This window comes from Esox lucius, chromosome 16 (genome assembly GCF_011004845.1).
Source record: "Esox lucius isolate fEsoLuc1 chromosome 16, fEsoLuc1.pri, whole genome shotgun sequence".
Lineage (NCBI taxonomy): Eukaryota > Metazoa > Chordata > Actinopteri > Esociformes > Esocidae > Esox > Esox lucius.
The window spans coordinates 11,571,525-11,587,169 of NC_047584.1; the positions used below are offsets into that span (position 1 = coordinate 11,571,525).

At 41.2% G+C, this 15,645-nt stretch overlaps 1 protein-coding gene across 2 annotated transcripts; it reads left to right on the forward strand.

The window, feature by feature from the left end:
• Positions 1-793: 793 nt before the first annotated feature.
• On the forward strand, positions 794-14,663 carry sec22a (SEC22 homolog A, vesicle trafficking protein). Of its 2 annotated transcripts, none has more exons than XM_010879727.5 (7): positions 794-908; positions 2,239-2,450; positions 7,483-7,646; positions 8,071-8,250; positions 10,508-10,626; positions 10,893-10,958; positions 12,333-14,663. In XM_010879727.5, the coding sequence occupies exons 2-7, from the start codon at positions 2,269-2,271 to the stop codon at positions 12,531-12,533; spliced, it is 912 nt and encodes a 303-aa protein (XP_010878029.1). In that variant the 5' UTR covers positions 794-908; positions 2,239-2,268; the 3' UTR covers positions 12,534-14,663. The 2 variants fall into 2 exon arrangements, with proteins under 2 accessions (XP_010878029.1, XP_010878030.1); XM_010879728.5 differs by lacking the exon at positions 794-908 and adding an exon at positions 927-1,105.
• Positions 14,664-15,645: the final 982 nt, after the last annotated feature.

Genomic DNA, 15,645 nt, shown 5'->3' on the forward strand with positions numbered 1-15,645 from the left:
GGATTAGTAAAGCCATCTTTTGTTCTAAAATGACTATGTTATGTCCAAATAGTTCTCTCCAGAATTGATGCTACCTTCATAAAGGTGATACAAAATGCCCATGTAGAAATGTTGTTGTTTATCAGCATGATCTTAGTTTTTATGTCATCTGACCATAGAACCTGGTTCCAATCAAAGTTACAATGATGTTTAGCAAACTCTAAGCTTGTTCTGGCAACCCTTTAAAAAAAAAATTTGGTTTGGAGGAGGCATCTAATCATAGTTTTGGAGACCCCTAGATTCAACCAACTTCTGCAATTCTCCAACACTGACCCACTGAGAATTTGTTATGCTCTCAAACAATCCTACATAATGTATTGTGGGCAAAACAAAATGCAGGTCTTCTTGCAGTTAGATAAATCCCAGCTTCAGATGAGTAAATGATTGCCCCTAATAGCATAGACTATGACCTTATTCAAACCAAATTGACCAGGTAAAGGTCATTAATTGATCAAGGAAATAAAAACAGATAATGAAAACCAGGTGGCTAATTCACTGATTAGTGGGTTGCAATGGAAACATGAAGTGGAACTGGCTTTGAGGCATGGAGTTGAACACCACCCATATAAGGTTTTTGGCAGGGTTTTCCAACCCTCTTATCCTAGACGTTTCACATATTGGTTTTAAACATGAACTGGCACACCTGATCCATTTAGAAAAAAAGGTTGGTCATATTTGACTAATTGGATCAGGTGTGCCAGTTCTGGACCACAACATAAATGCGAGACGTCGAATGGTTCCTGAGTAGAGGCACCTTGGTTTAGGGGTTGAGGTGGGACTATATCTTTCTTACTTTCCATTCTGAGCAAAGGTGCAGTTCGCGGTCCAACCTGTGAAAGGCAGTGCTTAACAAAGTGCCTAGTCTGCCGGTAAGTCCCACGAAGAAGACGAAGAAGCCACGTAAACAAGACGTGTTTACTTTTTGTACCGTAGTAAACCGCACATTCTCTAGCTTAATAACTAAATGTGGCTCGCTAAGTTAAGGGAAAAAAACTGTGCCTGGTAATGCTACGTTTTAAGGAATACACGGCTTCACTGTGTTGCATTGACACGTGCGTCTGTTCAGGTTAGCTCGTAAAATAACATTTTGAAGGCCATGTTCGTTAACGTCGTTCGCTTTAGCGTGATCTTTTTAGACAGAATGCTACTGTACTAGTGAAATATTTGTAGCTGTATCTAATTGTTTTGTCCATGACCCAGTTAGCCAGAAACCGACGTTACTATAGCGAGCTAGTTATTGGTAGTAAAACGCAAGGTATCGTTAAGTAGCTAGCTGCTAGCTACAATTAGTTTTACCAGGTAAGTTTTGACTAAGAACGGATTCTTATTTTCAGCAGTGAATTGTGAACTTTTTGAGGTTAACAACATGGGTCTAGTGTTCACGAGCATTGGGCCAGTAAAAGAGAGGTTGCTGGTTCTAGTCCCTGGGTGGCGGTGGTGATAAACCCTATTGTCCTGTCATCCAACAAGACCGTTCCTAACCCTAGCTAATAAACTCGCAGGTCGTTGCTGTAAATGAGAATCTAATCTTCGCTTCCTTACCTGGTAAAACCGTAAAAGTGTCCTTACTCAGGGACCACTAGATTGCATTGGACACCGAGCACATTTCTCTTTTTGGTGAGGTGTAGGTTAAAGGCAGTTGGATATCATAAAAATTATGTTGCAGGGTGGTCAGTGCAGTATTTTCTTTGAGGCTAGTTGTACTCAATAGTGTAACTGGTGTAAAACTGGGTGAGGGAGAAATATTAGCAATAAGTGCAACACTAAAAATACAGGGAATAGGGTTGGCCCAATCAAATTGTGACTTCCATCTGGCTAACATCCTGGCAAACTGAGGAGAAATGTTTTGTTGTATTTATTCTACCACCCTGGTCTGCTCATCAGAAACAAATCTCTCTTGCCATTTTTGTTCTGGTCTGGATTTGGGCATTAAGCAGACCAAAGTCCTCCACCTGACCTAATTAGTAGAAATAAAAAAGAAAAATGCTAATGACATCCAAAAAGCAGACTAAGTTTTCATTTAACTGAATGTTCCCGATCTGTTTTTGCATGTTACAAAGCTATATGAAGGGTTTAGATGATAGATATAGTTAGTATATGATTATGCTGGCAGTCTGCTAAAACTGGGCCTGCAATCAGAAAGCTTATGATTTTAGAGTCATCATTCTGTCAACATGCTGAAATGTCCCTCCTTTGCAGGTGTCTAGTGAGACTGTTTAAAGTTATAAGATGTCCTTGGTCCTGTTTGCCTCCGTGGTGCGGATGGGGGACGGGCTACCTCTGTCTGCCTCCACAGACTATGAGCAGGACAAAGACCTTCAGGACACCAAGAAGCACCTTAAATCGCTGTCCAAGAAACTTGCCCATTTCCCTGACCGCTGCATTCTGAACCTTGGACGCTACAATATCAAGTAAGTTGCAAGTCTGGCTTAGCTGTGATTCATAAATTGATTTTTTTCAAGATATTTTGTTCAAGCATTTTGGTTTAAGGCCGGGTGTCTCTGTAAATCACTCTGTGACAACTGCTGTTGTAAAAAGGGCTTTATAAATACATCTGATTGATATTACCCCTACCCAAAGTTGCTAGCAGTGTTAGGAACCCCACTTTTATTTTAGCTATGGCATGCCTTAATGGGATTGAAAAGGATATGGTATATCTGTTTGTGTACTCTCAATGATTTGTATGATAACACTACAAATCCTTTTCTGTGGCAAATGTTTTAAAAGAAGAATGGTGTTTCATTGTTTGCTGATTAACCTATTATGATTAATTTGTGTAATATTTAAGAATCTCAGCAAATCTAATAAAATATTGTATCTACAGTAGAACAGAGTGGTAACTCCAGAGAATTGGCTCAACAAACTCATGGTTCACTGAAAAAAATCTGAAACTGGATTTCTGGATTCCTGGAATCTCTTGTTCTTGATTAAGTCATTAGGCCAAGTGAAGCGCCCATTGGTTGGTCTGACAACCGTATGCAACATTTTAAAAGGTCTTCATAACGATGACCGAAAATGTGTTGTCCTCACAGTGTGGATATTTAGATGTTTTCCAAAATATTTTTATCTGCTGACCGTATCTTTTTGCTGACACACAATGGCCTTTCTCAATTGTCATTCTTTGTTTTTATTTAACAGAAATAAACAGTATTTTCTAATTGAAATATGAAATAAGGTAGCTTAATAAGGCTAAAATTTAGCCTATTTGAGAATTTAAATCAAGCCGCACCGCTTATGAATTTAAAGTCCTCCATAAGTACAGAGTCCAAATTGTTATTGTTGCGCAGGATAAGATCCACTTAACCTAGCAGTTTTGATTCTGAGTATTGGTTGCTACGATTTCAGATCTGGCTAAACAAAATTATGGCTCTTGTTCTGGACATGAACGTTGCTGCAAATCAGTCAGATGCCTGGCTGCCTGGAATATGGATGGAGGTTGAAAAATGTGTTTGGAGGTACGGCTTGTGTGACTAAAGGGGCACTAATTACGGTTTATGTCACTGTCAAAGTAGGCAATCAAGATTAGAAAGCATCTTGCTGCTTAAGGATGACCTGACTGAAAACCACTGCTCTACAGTACAGTGTCTTATTGCACTGTCCTCATTTAATGGCTGAAGTCGCAAAGCATGCATTCACATTTTTCTTGGTATTGTAATGCTGTCAGTGTTGAGCTCTAAGCCTCAAAGTGAATGCGGAGTACATTATGGTCTTTCAACTGCCAGGCTAGTTAAAACACAATTCTCTACATTACAAATTGCTTATAGATCATCAGTTTACATGGCAATGGGTTATGAGCAAATTGGTCCTGTTGAAGTCTGTTGCTATCACCCATGTTCATCTCCTAACCTCAATAACCTAACCTTTGTGCCTAAACTTAACCTAACCCTAAACTCAATCTCATGCCTAAATGCTTAAACCATTAAAACTAACCATTAAAGAGACAGTACAGTCATAGGAAAGTTTGGCCACCCCTGACAATTTCCATGATTTATACATAATTGGGTGTTTGGATCAGCAGTTTCATTTTGATCTATCAAATACCTGATGGACACAGTAATATTTCAGTAGTAAAATTAGGTTTATTGGATTAACAGAATGTGCAATGCATCAAAACGAAATTAGACAGGTGCATACATTTGGGCACCCTAATAGCAAAAATAACATCAATATTTAGTAGAGCCTCCTTTTGCAAAAATAACAGCCTCTAGATGCTTCCTATAGCCTCTAATGAGTCTCTGGATTCTGGATGAAGGTATTTTGGCTCATTCCTCCTTACAAAACATATCCAGTTCTGTTAGGTTTGATGGTTGCTGAGCATGGACAGCCTGCTTCAAATCATTCCACAGATTCTCAATGATATTCAGGTCTGGGGACTGGGATGGCCATTCCAGAACATTGTACTTCCTCTTCATAAATGCAAACTAAATCTTTGTCTGGAAAATACCCCTGTGCTCAGCTTTTATTAGAAAATGAATGGCATGCCACTGTGATCATTTTGTGACATCAGAGTAAATTATGCAGCCTCTGAGGGGTGCCTAACCTTATTCATACCACTGTATGTAAGTCAATGTTTCTTTTTCAAAATGGTTCTGAGTGCCTGACACATTCCCCTTGAAACTTTCTTGCCGGTCCATCAGAGTTTGCATTTACTTGTAATCTCAAGTGCTTTTGCGACAGCCTTAAGTCTTCTTGGCTGTTTATCCACATACCATGATGTTCCCACCACCATGCTTCACAGTAGGGATAGTATTAGTCAAGTGATGAGCGGTACCTTGTTTTCACCAGACTCCTGATTGGCATTCAGGGCTAATAGTTTGCTTTTGGTCTCATTAGACCGAATCATGTTTTTCATGATTGCTTCAGGTGGTGTTGTACCTTTTACTCAGGTGTGGTTTCCATCTTGCTGCTCTGCCATGTAGTCCTAGTTGTAATGCTGTAGAGATGGTTGTCCTTTTGGCTCGTTCTCCCATTTCTGCAGGGGAAACTATATGAAGCTCTGTTAGTGACCCTTTGGTTCTTCATCACCTCTGACCAAGGCCTTTTTTGCCCGGTTGCTTAGTTTGGCCGGATGGTTAATTCTAGGAAGGATTTTAGTGGTTCCAATCTCTGGCTTTAAGGCCTATGTACAGTTCCTTGGACGTGGCTTAGTTTTTACTCTGACATGCACAGTGAGGTGCAGGATATCATATGAACAGGTTTGTTTTATTAAACTTAATTTTTTAGTAAAATCATGCCTATTTAAATTTGCCAATGGTGCTCAGATGAGTCTTGTCTGGTCAAGACTCATCTGAGCTCAACCAGATATTTCACTTTTTATATTCAAAGGCATTTAATTATACACGTCTATAGCACAAGAAGCAATACGTTCTGAAGACAATGCTCTGGTTTTCCTGGATCAAGTGCGCTCGCACAAATCCCTCCTGCAGCAGGGTCCATCCCCTCTGAGGTCCGAGCCTCATTTGATATGTTCTTTAATCAAGGCTCTGCGTCTGCCTCACTGTGAAGGAAAGAGATGGAGGACGTGCCAAACAGCATTTAAATCACTGGCTAATTTAATGGAAAGATTTAAAGATTGTTTCGGGCAATGCCTAACTCAGATGTATTGGGCCCCTGAGAGGCTGGACTTTGCTGTGCTCTCGGGGTAGGGGGGGCTGGGCTGGGCTGTGTCATTCCCTGCCTGGCACTCAATACGACTGTTATTCATCACACGGACTGCATAAGCAGTCGGGAAACTGGGTGCAGGTAACACCCCAACCCCCCTTTGACAAGGAATCAGTGATTGAATAATCTCAATCAAATATGAAAATGTCCCTTTACCCACTGTTCTAAGCCATTGGTTTCTGGGAGCATGCTATCGCAATCGATTAATAAATTGTTTGGTTGTTTTTGTGACCCTCAGTGTTTAGATCCAGTCTCCTTGTGGACAATGTATGGCAGCTGGTGTGTCACAAATTGTCTAAGGAATAGCTAAAATGTTTTTACTCAGAACCATGAATGGTATTGAATCCAAAGAGGCCTAGATGCAAATACAATTCTTTCAATACTGAAAATGAAAACAAACAATGTTTTGGCCTTATGCCTTAATCAGTATGACACTGAGTTGAAGACTGCACCTTTTAATAGATTAATGCCAGTGCTTCATTAGCTATACAGGTGAATACAATTAGCTAACTGGAAACAAGAGTCTGCCCAAGGGGCTGTGCTGTTGTGCTGTCGTTAAAGCATGATCTACACTTACCACTGGATGATCTGGGACATGAGTCACGACTATAAGAAAGCAGTAGAGGAGAGCAGGTAATAACGTGTCTGAGGTATCATGCAAGGTCCAGTTTCTTGTTAAGACCCTGATGTAGAGTTTTAAGATGAATGTCCCCCAGGCATTACATTCCAGGTGGTGCTCTTCCACATCGTGACATCTTGGGTTTGAAAAGAGACTGTCAATAGCACAGAAGTAGAGATCACTCCTGGTGGGCTTGGCCTCCTGAAAACGATGAGCAGCTGGTGATTTAGGGACCTTTCTGTGGATGGTACTGTGACGTTCATTGATTTGCCGGAGTGGTTGTCTGCGTGTGACGTCCCTCTACTGTAAGCCTCAGGGACATGGCTGCATCTTTGGATCCACAGGTGATTAATCTGTTGACCGTGTAGGCTGTTTCTCCTTCGTGATAGAAGGACAGTGTTTTTTGACCTGCACACCGCACTGATCCTGCAGGGTGTGATTGGATCCGCGGGGTATAGAAGGTATCAGTGTTTGCTGATGTTCTTGATGTCCCGCCTCTGGGTCATGTATCTGGTCTAACACTACTGAAATCATTCACTTTTTAGCAGAGTTGACAAAGTAAAATATCTATCTGCCTTGAGCAGAGAATTTCAACCTAATTGCTTCTCGATGTCACGCTGGTGCAAGTGGCTTTTGGATGACTGAGATGTTTATGCTAGCTATGTAAAGAATTGCTAATTGGAAAGCTGGTGACTGGTTAGGTATGGGGGGAAGCTAGTGGGCAGTCTGCCAGATGTGGTCTGACAGTCAGAACTGGCCAACCCGCCCCCTCCCTACCCCCCCTCCCCAAAGATGATCTGATGTTGGCAGTTTATGGTTGGGGCTGTGTACTTCCCACTGCTCTGAGCATCTAGTGCCCCTAATATGAATTTGCCTTGTCATAACCTATCCACTTTATGTGCAAATGGCTTACGAGTCATAGGAGCCAATTTGACTGAGTTACCAGTGCATCAAGCCCCCCTGGGAGGCACAGACAATTCACACCTCCCTTTGCTGGTCACCCGGGCACTGGTGTTATACTGCCTCCAGAATTTAGGATTCAAACGTCTGGCTGCAATCACAGCACAGTACTGAAGTGATCCCGGCCACTGCGTGATTTGTGTCCTTACTGTGCTTTCCAATATTAAGCTCTAATAACAGATTAGATTCATTTGTGTTTTTAGTTTCACCTGCTCTCTGGGTGTCGGCTATCTGATGGTTTGTTCGGAGAACTACCCCAATGTCCTGGCCTTCTGCTTTCTGGATGAGCTGCAGAGAGAGTTTCTTGTGACCTATGACGCCAAGCGCATCAATGGCGCTGTGAGGCCATACTCCCTCATTGAGTTTGGTGAGTCTCAAGTCATTCACCTCGCTTATCCCCTGGTCCTGTAACCAAATGTTGTTTATGGCTTTACAGATGCCTATCAAATGGCTTGGGAACATGAATAGATCTGGGACCTACCTTTTCTTTCCTTACTATTGCCTACCAGGCCTGTTTAAATATTTTCAATTACAACCTTTTCAATTTGAAACCTTGGTTTACTTCATCCTCCTTTATAAGGATGTGCCAAGTTTCTCTTTAAACATGTTTCAGTTTATATTGAACACAATGCATTTTTACTATTGCATATTTTGAGTTGTTACATTTACATTTTGCTAATTTACTTGATGCTATTATCCAGAGTGACTTCAAATAGTGAGTGCATCCTTTTTCCGTGGGGATGTGTTCACTGTATGTCATAAGTCTGCCAAACCTACTGCTGCAATTCCAGACCAGTTCATCCAGAAGACGAAGCAGCGCTACAACAGCCCCCGTTCCCTGTCCCCGAAGATCAACCTGGCAGACATGCAGACGGAGATCAGGCTGCGACCGCCCTACCGGCTCGGCCCTGAAGACCTGGGGTCCTATAATGGCTCCATGCACCGCTCCCCCTCTCAATACAAGGGCATAGGTAGGTACAGAACCCAATAAAACATTGAAGTACAGCTGTGGGCATGAGAAGTCTCCTAGCCAAAACAGGTTCCATTCAAGTGTACAAGAGATTCTGTTCGACTTCCCTTGGCCTTCTAGGTGCTGCTATGCTGTATCTTCCAATTTTTTTTATTTTTATAAGTAACATTTCTTGCCCTCCTTTCACCTTTTCCTATTTCATTATATACCTCATCCTTGGCACCTGGTCCAAGCCATGGCTTTCTTCCATGCTGCTTTTCCATTGAGGGAGTCATTTGGGCCATTGCCACTTACCTGACAACCTCTGTTAGCTTTGGAAGTGCCCAAGCTGCCTAAGATGGTCAAGCGTGTAATGAGACCAGGGAATCCTTGCTGACACTGTCTCCTCCCTGCCTGGGTGATTCTGGCCAATGTGCCTTGACCATGGGGCTTCCCAGCCACTCACCTAGTGCCACAGTCCCTGCTCGAATCTGGACTGATGGTCAGCTTGGTGCTATGACTGCTGCATGGCCTGTTACTTCACAACCCATGTTCTTCCAAATTCAACCTTACACTGAGCAACATCTTATACAACATGGTGTTTTTTTTAATCTCCTTTGTGTTTATGCATGGTAAACGTATACTGCTCTTCTAAACTTTAACATCATTGCTTAACCATGCACTGAATGAAAAATGGATTTAATTTCATTCCATCTACCTCATTTAATCGTCCTTTTCCCATTTACCTAAACCTTTCAATCAAGGCATCTTCCATTGTCGTGCCAGCAAATGTTTCAACTGGCTTCCATCCATTCCTTACCTCATGAACAGTTGGGTTGGGAACATATTGGAACCTGGCCAATATTAATCGCATGAAAGCTCTTTGAAGGACACATCATTCGGCGATGTGTGCGTCTGCCAATGTGGCCCCTCCATTCGAGGTCCCTGAGACAGGCCCTCCATGGAGCATTCCAACCCAGCTCCCTGGGGCGGTAACCCCTCTATTGGCACCTTCACGCCTCACTGATCCCGGCTCTGTGATTCTTGGGTCAGCGCGTCTCCTCGGTCTCCCTCGACAAGCGCTGTTTCAATATGACTTTCCTGTCATCCCCCCCATTGTCCCTCTGCTATAGGGAGTCGGTACGAATGACAATCACACCTCAATGTTGTCATTGTAGTTAGGATTTAACGATTTGTGATTAAGTAACATATCAGATGTCATCATTATGGGCAATCACAGAATTCTATTGCTGTAGTGGTTGAACATTTCTTCACCTTTTTTCAGAGCCCATTACCTAATCCTGCCTTGTTGCTATTTTCATTCTTGCCATAACCTGGCAAATTATTGAAGGGCTATATTTTTGGCGATTTTGGTTTTCCTTGTTGAGCAGTTCTGGGGCTCAGGAAAATATGAACCAAAACACAGACATTTCTCATTTGCAACAAACACTGCTTGTTTATTCAGGTCTTTAGATGTTGTCTGCTTGAAATTGTCATTCCCAATTTGATCTGCAATGTTATTCCGTTTTGTGCAACCACCATAGTTTATTCCACTGCGGTCTGTGTCTACTGGTGAGATTACACTAAGCATCAAAACGCCAAAATGCATGGAAGGTTTTTCCCTTTCCCTACGACAGTAAGCCCAGCGAGATCACCGCAAACATTAGACCTTGGTCTTGTTGAGCCTGCTGTTAAAATTGACAAAGGCCCTTCACTTGAGTTGCAACAAAATGCAGTGAAGTGCAGCATGTACTGTTTGGAATGACATTTAATGTGCAGCACATCTAAAGACTGTATGTCGCTAGCTTGTGCTTGGTGCTGATTGTTTTTGTTTTCCTCTCCACTCTTCTATCCTCCCTAGGAAACAACAGCTTCTGGGGTCTTTGCTTGTACTGTACAACGTAAATAGGAAAGGGAATCACTGCTTGGGCAAGTTTCTCTACAGAAATTGCCTTTCAATAACATGCAAGTTATCAAAGACATTTGTATATTTATAAGCCAACTTTGACTTAATGTTTATGGCTTATTGGCCTGGTCATTTCGAACCCCTCAGCCCCACTGGTACAACAGCTAGGCTGTGTGTGTGCGACGTGTGGCTCTCCCAGAAACTCACTTCACTACTTTTATTTCCATGCACCCCATAGTCGAAGGATGACACCTACATCCCTTCTATCTGACCTTGAATTCTTGAGCTTGGATTTGATGCGACACGAACAGTGTGGCAACCTCTATTGACTTTTGTATGTTTCTTATTGATTGTTCCCTTACCTCTCTTCCAGCTCCTAGCCAGCGGCTTGAGCCTGTGACTCTGTCTGGCATTGTCTCCTGTATGCTGAGTATCCTCTGTGGAGGCCTGAATCTACTCCGAGGGGTTCATGCTATAGAAAGTGTCATGCAGGTACAGGAAAATATTAAACCTAACATTAGGTATTAATATTATAACTAAAATATTTCTATGCCTAATCCAAAAATGATCAAATAAACCATTCGTAACAGCTGTATGTATCGTAGTGGTGCAATTACGCCTTGTCGCCTATCTCAGCATACCAATTTCCCAAAGGGTTGTTTAAAGCACCCTGCTGCTGTACAGTCAGTGCGTCATTCACCGACTTCACAATATTTTCTTCTCTCCCTCTTCATCCTCCTCCTCCGGTCCTTGGGCAGAACGACGACGAAGACTTTAATTACGTGATTGCATTTTTCCTCGGCACAGCAGCCTGTCTGTATCAGGTAAGTGATCTCTAAGAGTAAGAGCTGCCTGGGCCTGGCTGACACTGTGCTGAGTGAGTGACTAACAACCTGGCACTTTAAATCACAGCATGCCTGACGTCACCATTCTAAAGAGTGTTAATGTTACCAAGAAGGTCTGAGTCTAGCTACTGTTTCATATGATTTCCCCATGTAAGTGCAGTATTTATAGCCAGATGAGCAATGTTGAAGAATGTCCAGCAACAAAGTAGACTTGAAGTGGTTTTAATTAAGATTTCTCATTGGTTCATTTTCTCAGTCTAAATGGTGAACTTGCGAAAGTTGCATATCTACAACTCCATGGAAAAATGCAAATGTTTCAAAGGGGTGCCTTATTTGACAGCCCACCCAGGCGTAGTTCGCCGTGACAACAGTTGGGTCCGATGACATGTTTCTGCGCATGAGCCTAGCTAGCTAACGTTGCCATGACATCCTCTGCAAGTGTGATTAAGGATTTCTATTGAAGATGCCGTTTCTGCTTCGCTCTCTGCACCCTCCAACACTCATCGCTGTGACCTTTTACATCCTGGTTAATTGGCCCACTCCACTCAACACCAGACTCATTGGTACCAATTTATTTTTAAGTCACTTTGAGGTAAATGCCTTCTCTATCTTAGATCACTTCTTAAGATCTGGTGCTCTTATTGTAACCTGCGCTGTGGATGATGTATCACTCTGGTTACTCCTAAAGCTTCGTTTGGTCGATACTCATTTCAGTTTGCTGCTGCCATTGACTGGAATGAGTTGCAAAACGCCCTTAAGCTCCACACTCTCGTCTCTCCTTAATCTGTCAAATATAATAATCAAGCTGATGTCTGACTAATGCGCGTATGCTGAATCCCCAAGCTTATTTAAGATTCAACTTCATTGTCATTGAACAAGTACAGTACAACAAAATGCAGTTGGCATCTAACCAGAATTGCAAATAGAGTGCAGAAATCTTCAAGTATGAAGTATGTGTATTACAAGTGGATTGTATAGGTGTGCAATGAAGGCAGATGCAGTTCAAATGGCAATACTAAATGTGCAAATAGAGGGCAGAAACTGTACAAGTATTAAGTAGTGTATGTACCAGTGGGATAAATATGAACACTCGCACAACTCTGTACATTCCCACAGTTTGTAGTAATATAATTAACTTTCTCCAGCATTTATGGTCTTGTCATGTGTTTAAATGCCTTGTGATCAAGTGACTTATTTAAATGTTGTTCAAATAAAGACTGATACCCTGGAAAGTCCCAATAGCTGATTAAGGCTTGTACCAAATACTGTGGTTGTCTTTAGGAAGTCCTTGTTGAAATATTGGATGTAGTTTGAAGGCAAAACTTCTATTGATATCTTGCTTTCTCTCCACAGTGTTACCTGTTTTTTTACTTCTCTGTGTGGAGGGACAGTAAGTCATTTCTCTCGTTGGCCCTGATTTGTCTGTCCAACATGTACCTCTATGAACTAAGGAATGTGTGGCAGATCCTTTTCCATGTGACTGTGGGGGCTTTCATGACCCTACAGATCAGACTGAGGAAGCCACAAGGCAAAGCTCCGGACTACAATGTCTGACATGACTACAACAACCAGCCCACAACAGCAAAATGACAGACCCACCGCAGAGTGTAAGGATAAGATGTTTCTGCTGTAGCAGTCTTCGTCACATGTTGAGTCCCCATCATGGCTCAGGATTGTGGGCCGGCTTCTCCCTGGCCCTTGCTCTAACCCTTTGGACACTGAATAACTAGCATGATATTGAAGTGATGTGGACCAATAGGAATAATGGGCGGTTCCACTAAAGCAAAATTGTTTTTAATTTGACGATGAGCTAATGTTTAGATGTATTCATCACAAGTCTAAGGGCTTTCTCACTGATTGGTTTTTCTGGATACCTGTGTTGCTGAATGTGGTCTACTTCTCACCATTTTGTTCTGCATACCCTTTTATGCTTTTCCATAGTCACAAGACATCCCAATTCTTACCTTGTTTCCACTGTTATTTGTCCTATCACATGTTTTCACAGCAGTGTTTTCAGTATTTAGCTGATCAGTTCAATTAAAGAAATCAGAATTGGGCTGTATACAGAGGCATCACTTGAGACCACTTTTGTAGTTAGTTATTTATTTGTTTTGTCTTTGACATGGCTAGTAATTTTTGTTATTGCTTATCAAGTTAATTTATTCCAGTGTGTGAGTATACTTAACAATATCCATTATTTTGCCAATGGTTTTAATGAATAAAAACATATTTGCACACACTCTCTAAACCTGTTACTTCCGTGTTGTACAATGTAAGTGCTGCCTACACAACCTGCAGTTTCTAAACACAAGATACGTAATGTGGCATTATCATTACTGGGAATCCATTGTCAGCTCAATCTGACTGACTCCCTGCTGCAGTGATTGTGGTGGCAGCTGCCGGCCCTGTTGGTGAGGGGTTTTGAATACCTGTAAAACATGTGCCCGCCACATCCTTCAGTGTTTGAAGGAGCGTGCTGAGGGCCTAAATACATCTATTGAGCAGAAGTCTTACCTCCTGAAAGACCAAATTACTTTTTCCAGTTCAGTATTCATTTGAGTCTCTTTTTGTGGATGTTATAGCAATGTTTTGACAGTAAACTGTAGATTTATTTTTTATTTTATTTTTAATGATGGATTGGGTGACTGCCAACAGGTGTTTATTTATATATTTTTAATTTGGGATGTATCTACAGTCCGATGAGACCGTCATTGCTTAAATGGAGTGTCAGTATGGGACTGGGTACTAAAAACATCTGGCAACACACTACTTGTCTGCATGATATTCCACTGAACCGCGAAGGTTCACTGATGAATCACTGTGCAAACATTAGGATTAGCCTTCATCTTATCCGGCGGTGGTACGTCCTACTACGGTATGGGACATCTGAACCCTCCAGTGAGACTGCTGGGTTTTCCTCTGTCCTTTAATATTAGCTGTTTTGACAGACTTCTGACATCCATTTGGGCTTACATTAAAAACATCCTTGTTTTACTTTTATACCAAGATGGGTTTCATAATGTCTCTGTAAAAGACTACTGTAATGTAAACGTCAATGCCTTATGGAAAATATGTCACAGAATGCTGTAACAATAATACAGAGGGACTTCCTGTCAATTCCCACAGTAAAAAAAAATGATTTTTGGAAGTTTTTCAAGTTTTTAGCATAAATATTATAACAATCCGTTCCCTGGTTATGATAGAGATTCACAGACCTTGGATGTATTTCATTGTTGTGTTTAAAGTATGATTACGCAGTGAATTGTAATTTCTATTTACATTATGCATAAAGTGTCAATGAATAAAACCAAATAGTGGAAAATGAAAGGTATATTTAGGTTTTATTCTCAATGTGCCTCTTGTTCTTTGAAAATGATTTTGGGCCAATAATTCTCAATCCCTGTTTGTAAAGTAGTTTGAAAGGAAGTTACCCATGATGCTGCAGTATTCCCAGTTACATTGTTTAGTCTTGGGTGAGTCTTTAAGAGCTTTTGACACCTGGGTTGTGAAATGTTTGCCCATTATTATTTTAGGACATCTTCATGCCCTGTCAAGTTGTTTGGCAGAATGGCTCGGCAGCACTAAGATTCAGTGTTCTAGAAGAGAGTTGCCAACCCAGGATTTGGCTTTGATATAGCCACCTACAAAATAATTCGCAATGTCAATAAAGCTGTTTGAATTTAACTGCTATATGGAGCTCTAAGTATTTTTGGCCCGTGACAACTTGATACATTTTATTTTGGCTCGCCATCACTTTGGATTTGAAATCGGTGACTAAAGTGCAGAGTTATCTGTATTTTGAAGGTACACTACTATTCAAAAGTTTGGTCACTTCAACATCCCTTTTGAGCCTGTAAATCGAACCCGCGATTGCTGATGCTCCAGATACTCGTCTAGTTTAGAGAGAGCAAGTTTTATTGCGTTAATCAGCACAACTGATTTGAGCTGTGCTGACATAATTGCAAAAGGGTTTTCTAATGATCAGGGATTAGCAAACAAAACATGCCACTGGAACAAAGGACTAATGGCTGCTGTATGTCTATGTAGATATACAACTGTCATTTACAACATTGTGTCAACACTATTTATGATCAATTTAATGTTATTCTAATGGACTTGCTATTTTGAAAACAAGGACATTTCTAAGTGACCCCAAAGTTTTGAACACGTTTTGTGTATTTTCATCTATACTGAATGAACCATTTAGAAGTGATGTGTATGTGGTATGTGATTGTGTGGTATGTGTCACTCTGGGTAAATAAATACAAACCATAATTCACTCTGGGAAGTAGCTTCAGTGGCTCAAAGGTATTCTCCCCTTGGGCATTTCCACATTGTTACAACATGCTCATAATTTATTTATTTAGGAGGTTTTAATGTCCATAATGTGAAATTGAAAAATAAAATCTGCTAATTTGTCTGAGTTAATTTCAAGTTACAAACAGAAAATAATTGATTGCATAGGTGTTTGTAACCAACAGCTTTAGAAGTCAAGGTAAATAATTCAAAGGAGCTTGTCTGTATGCAATCAAGGTGTTTCACAGAGTTTCAGGTTAAATACACCTGCCTCTGGAAAGTCCCACTCTTGGTTAATTACTAACACAAACTGCATCATGAAGGGACATTCAAAGCAAATGCAGAAAAAGCGTCTTCAAAGGCACCATCA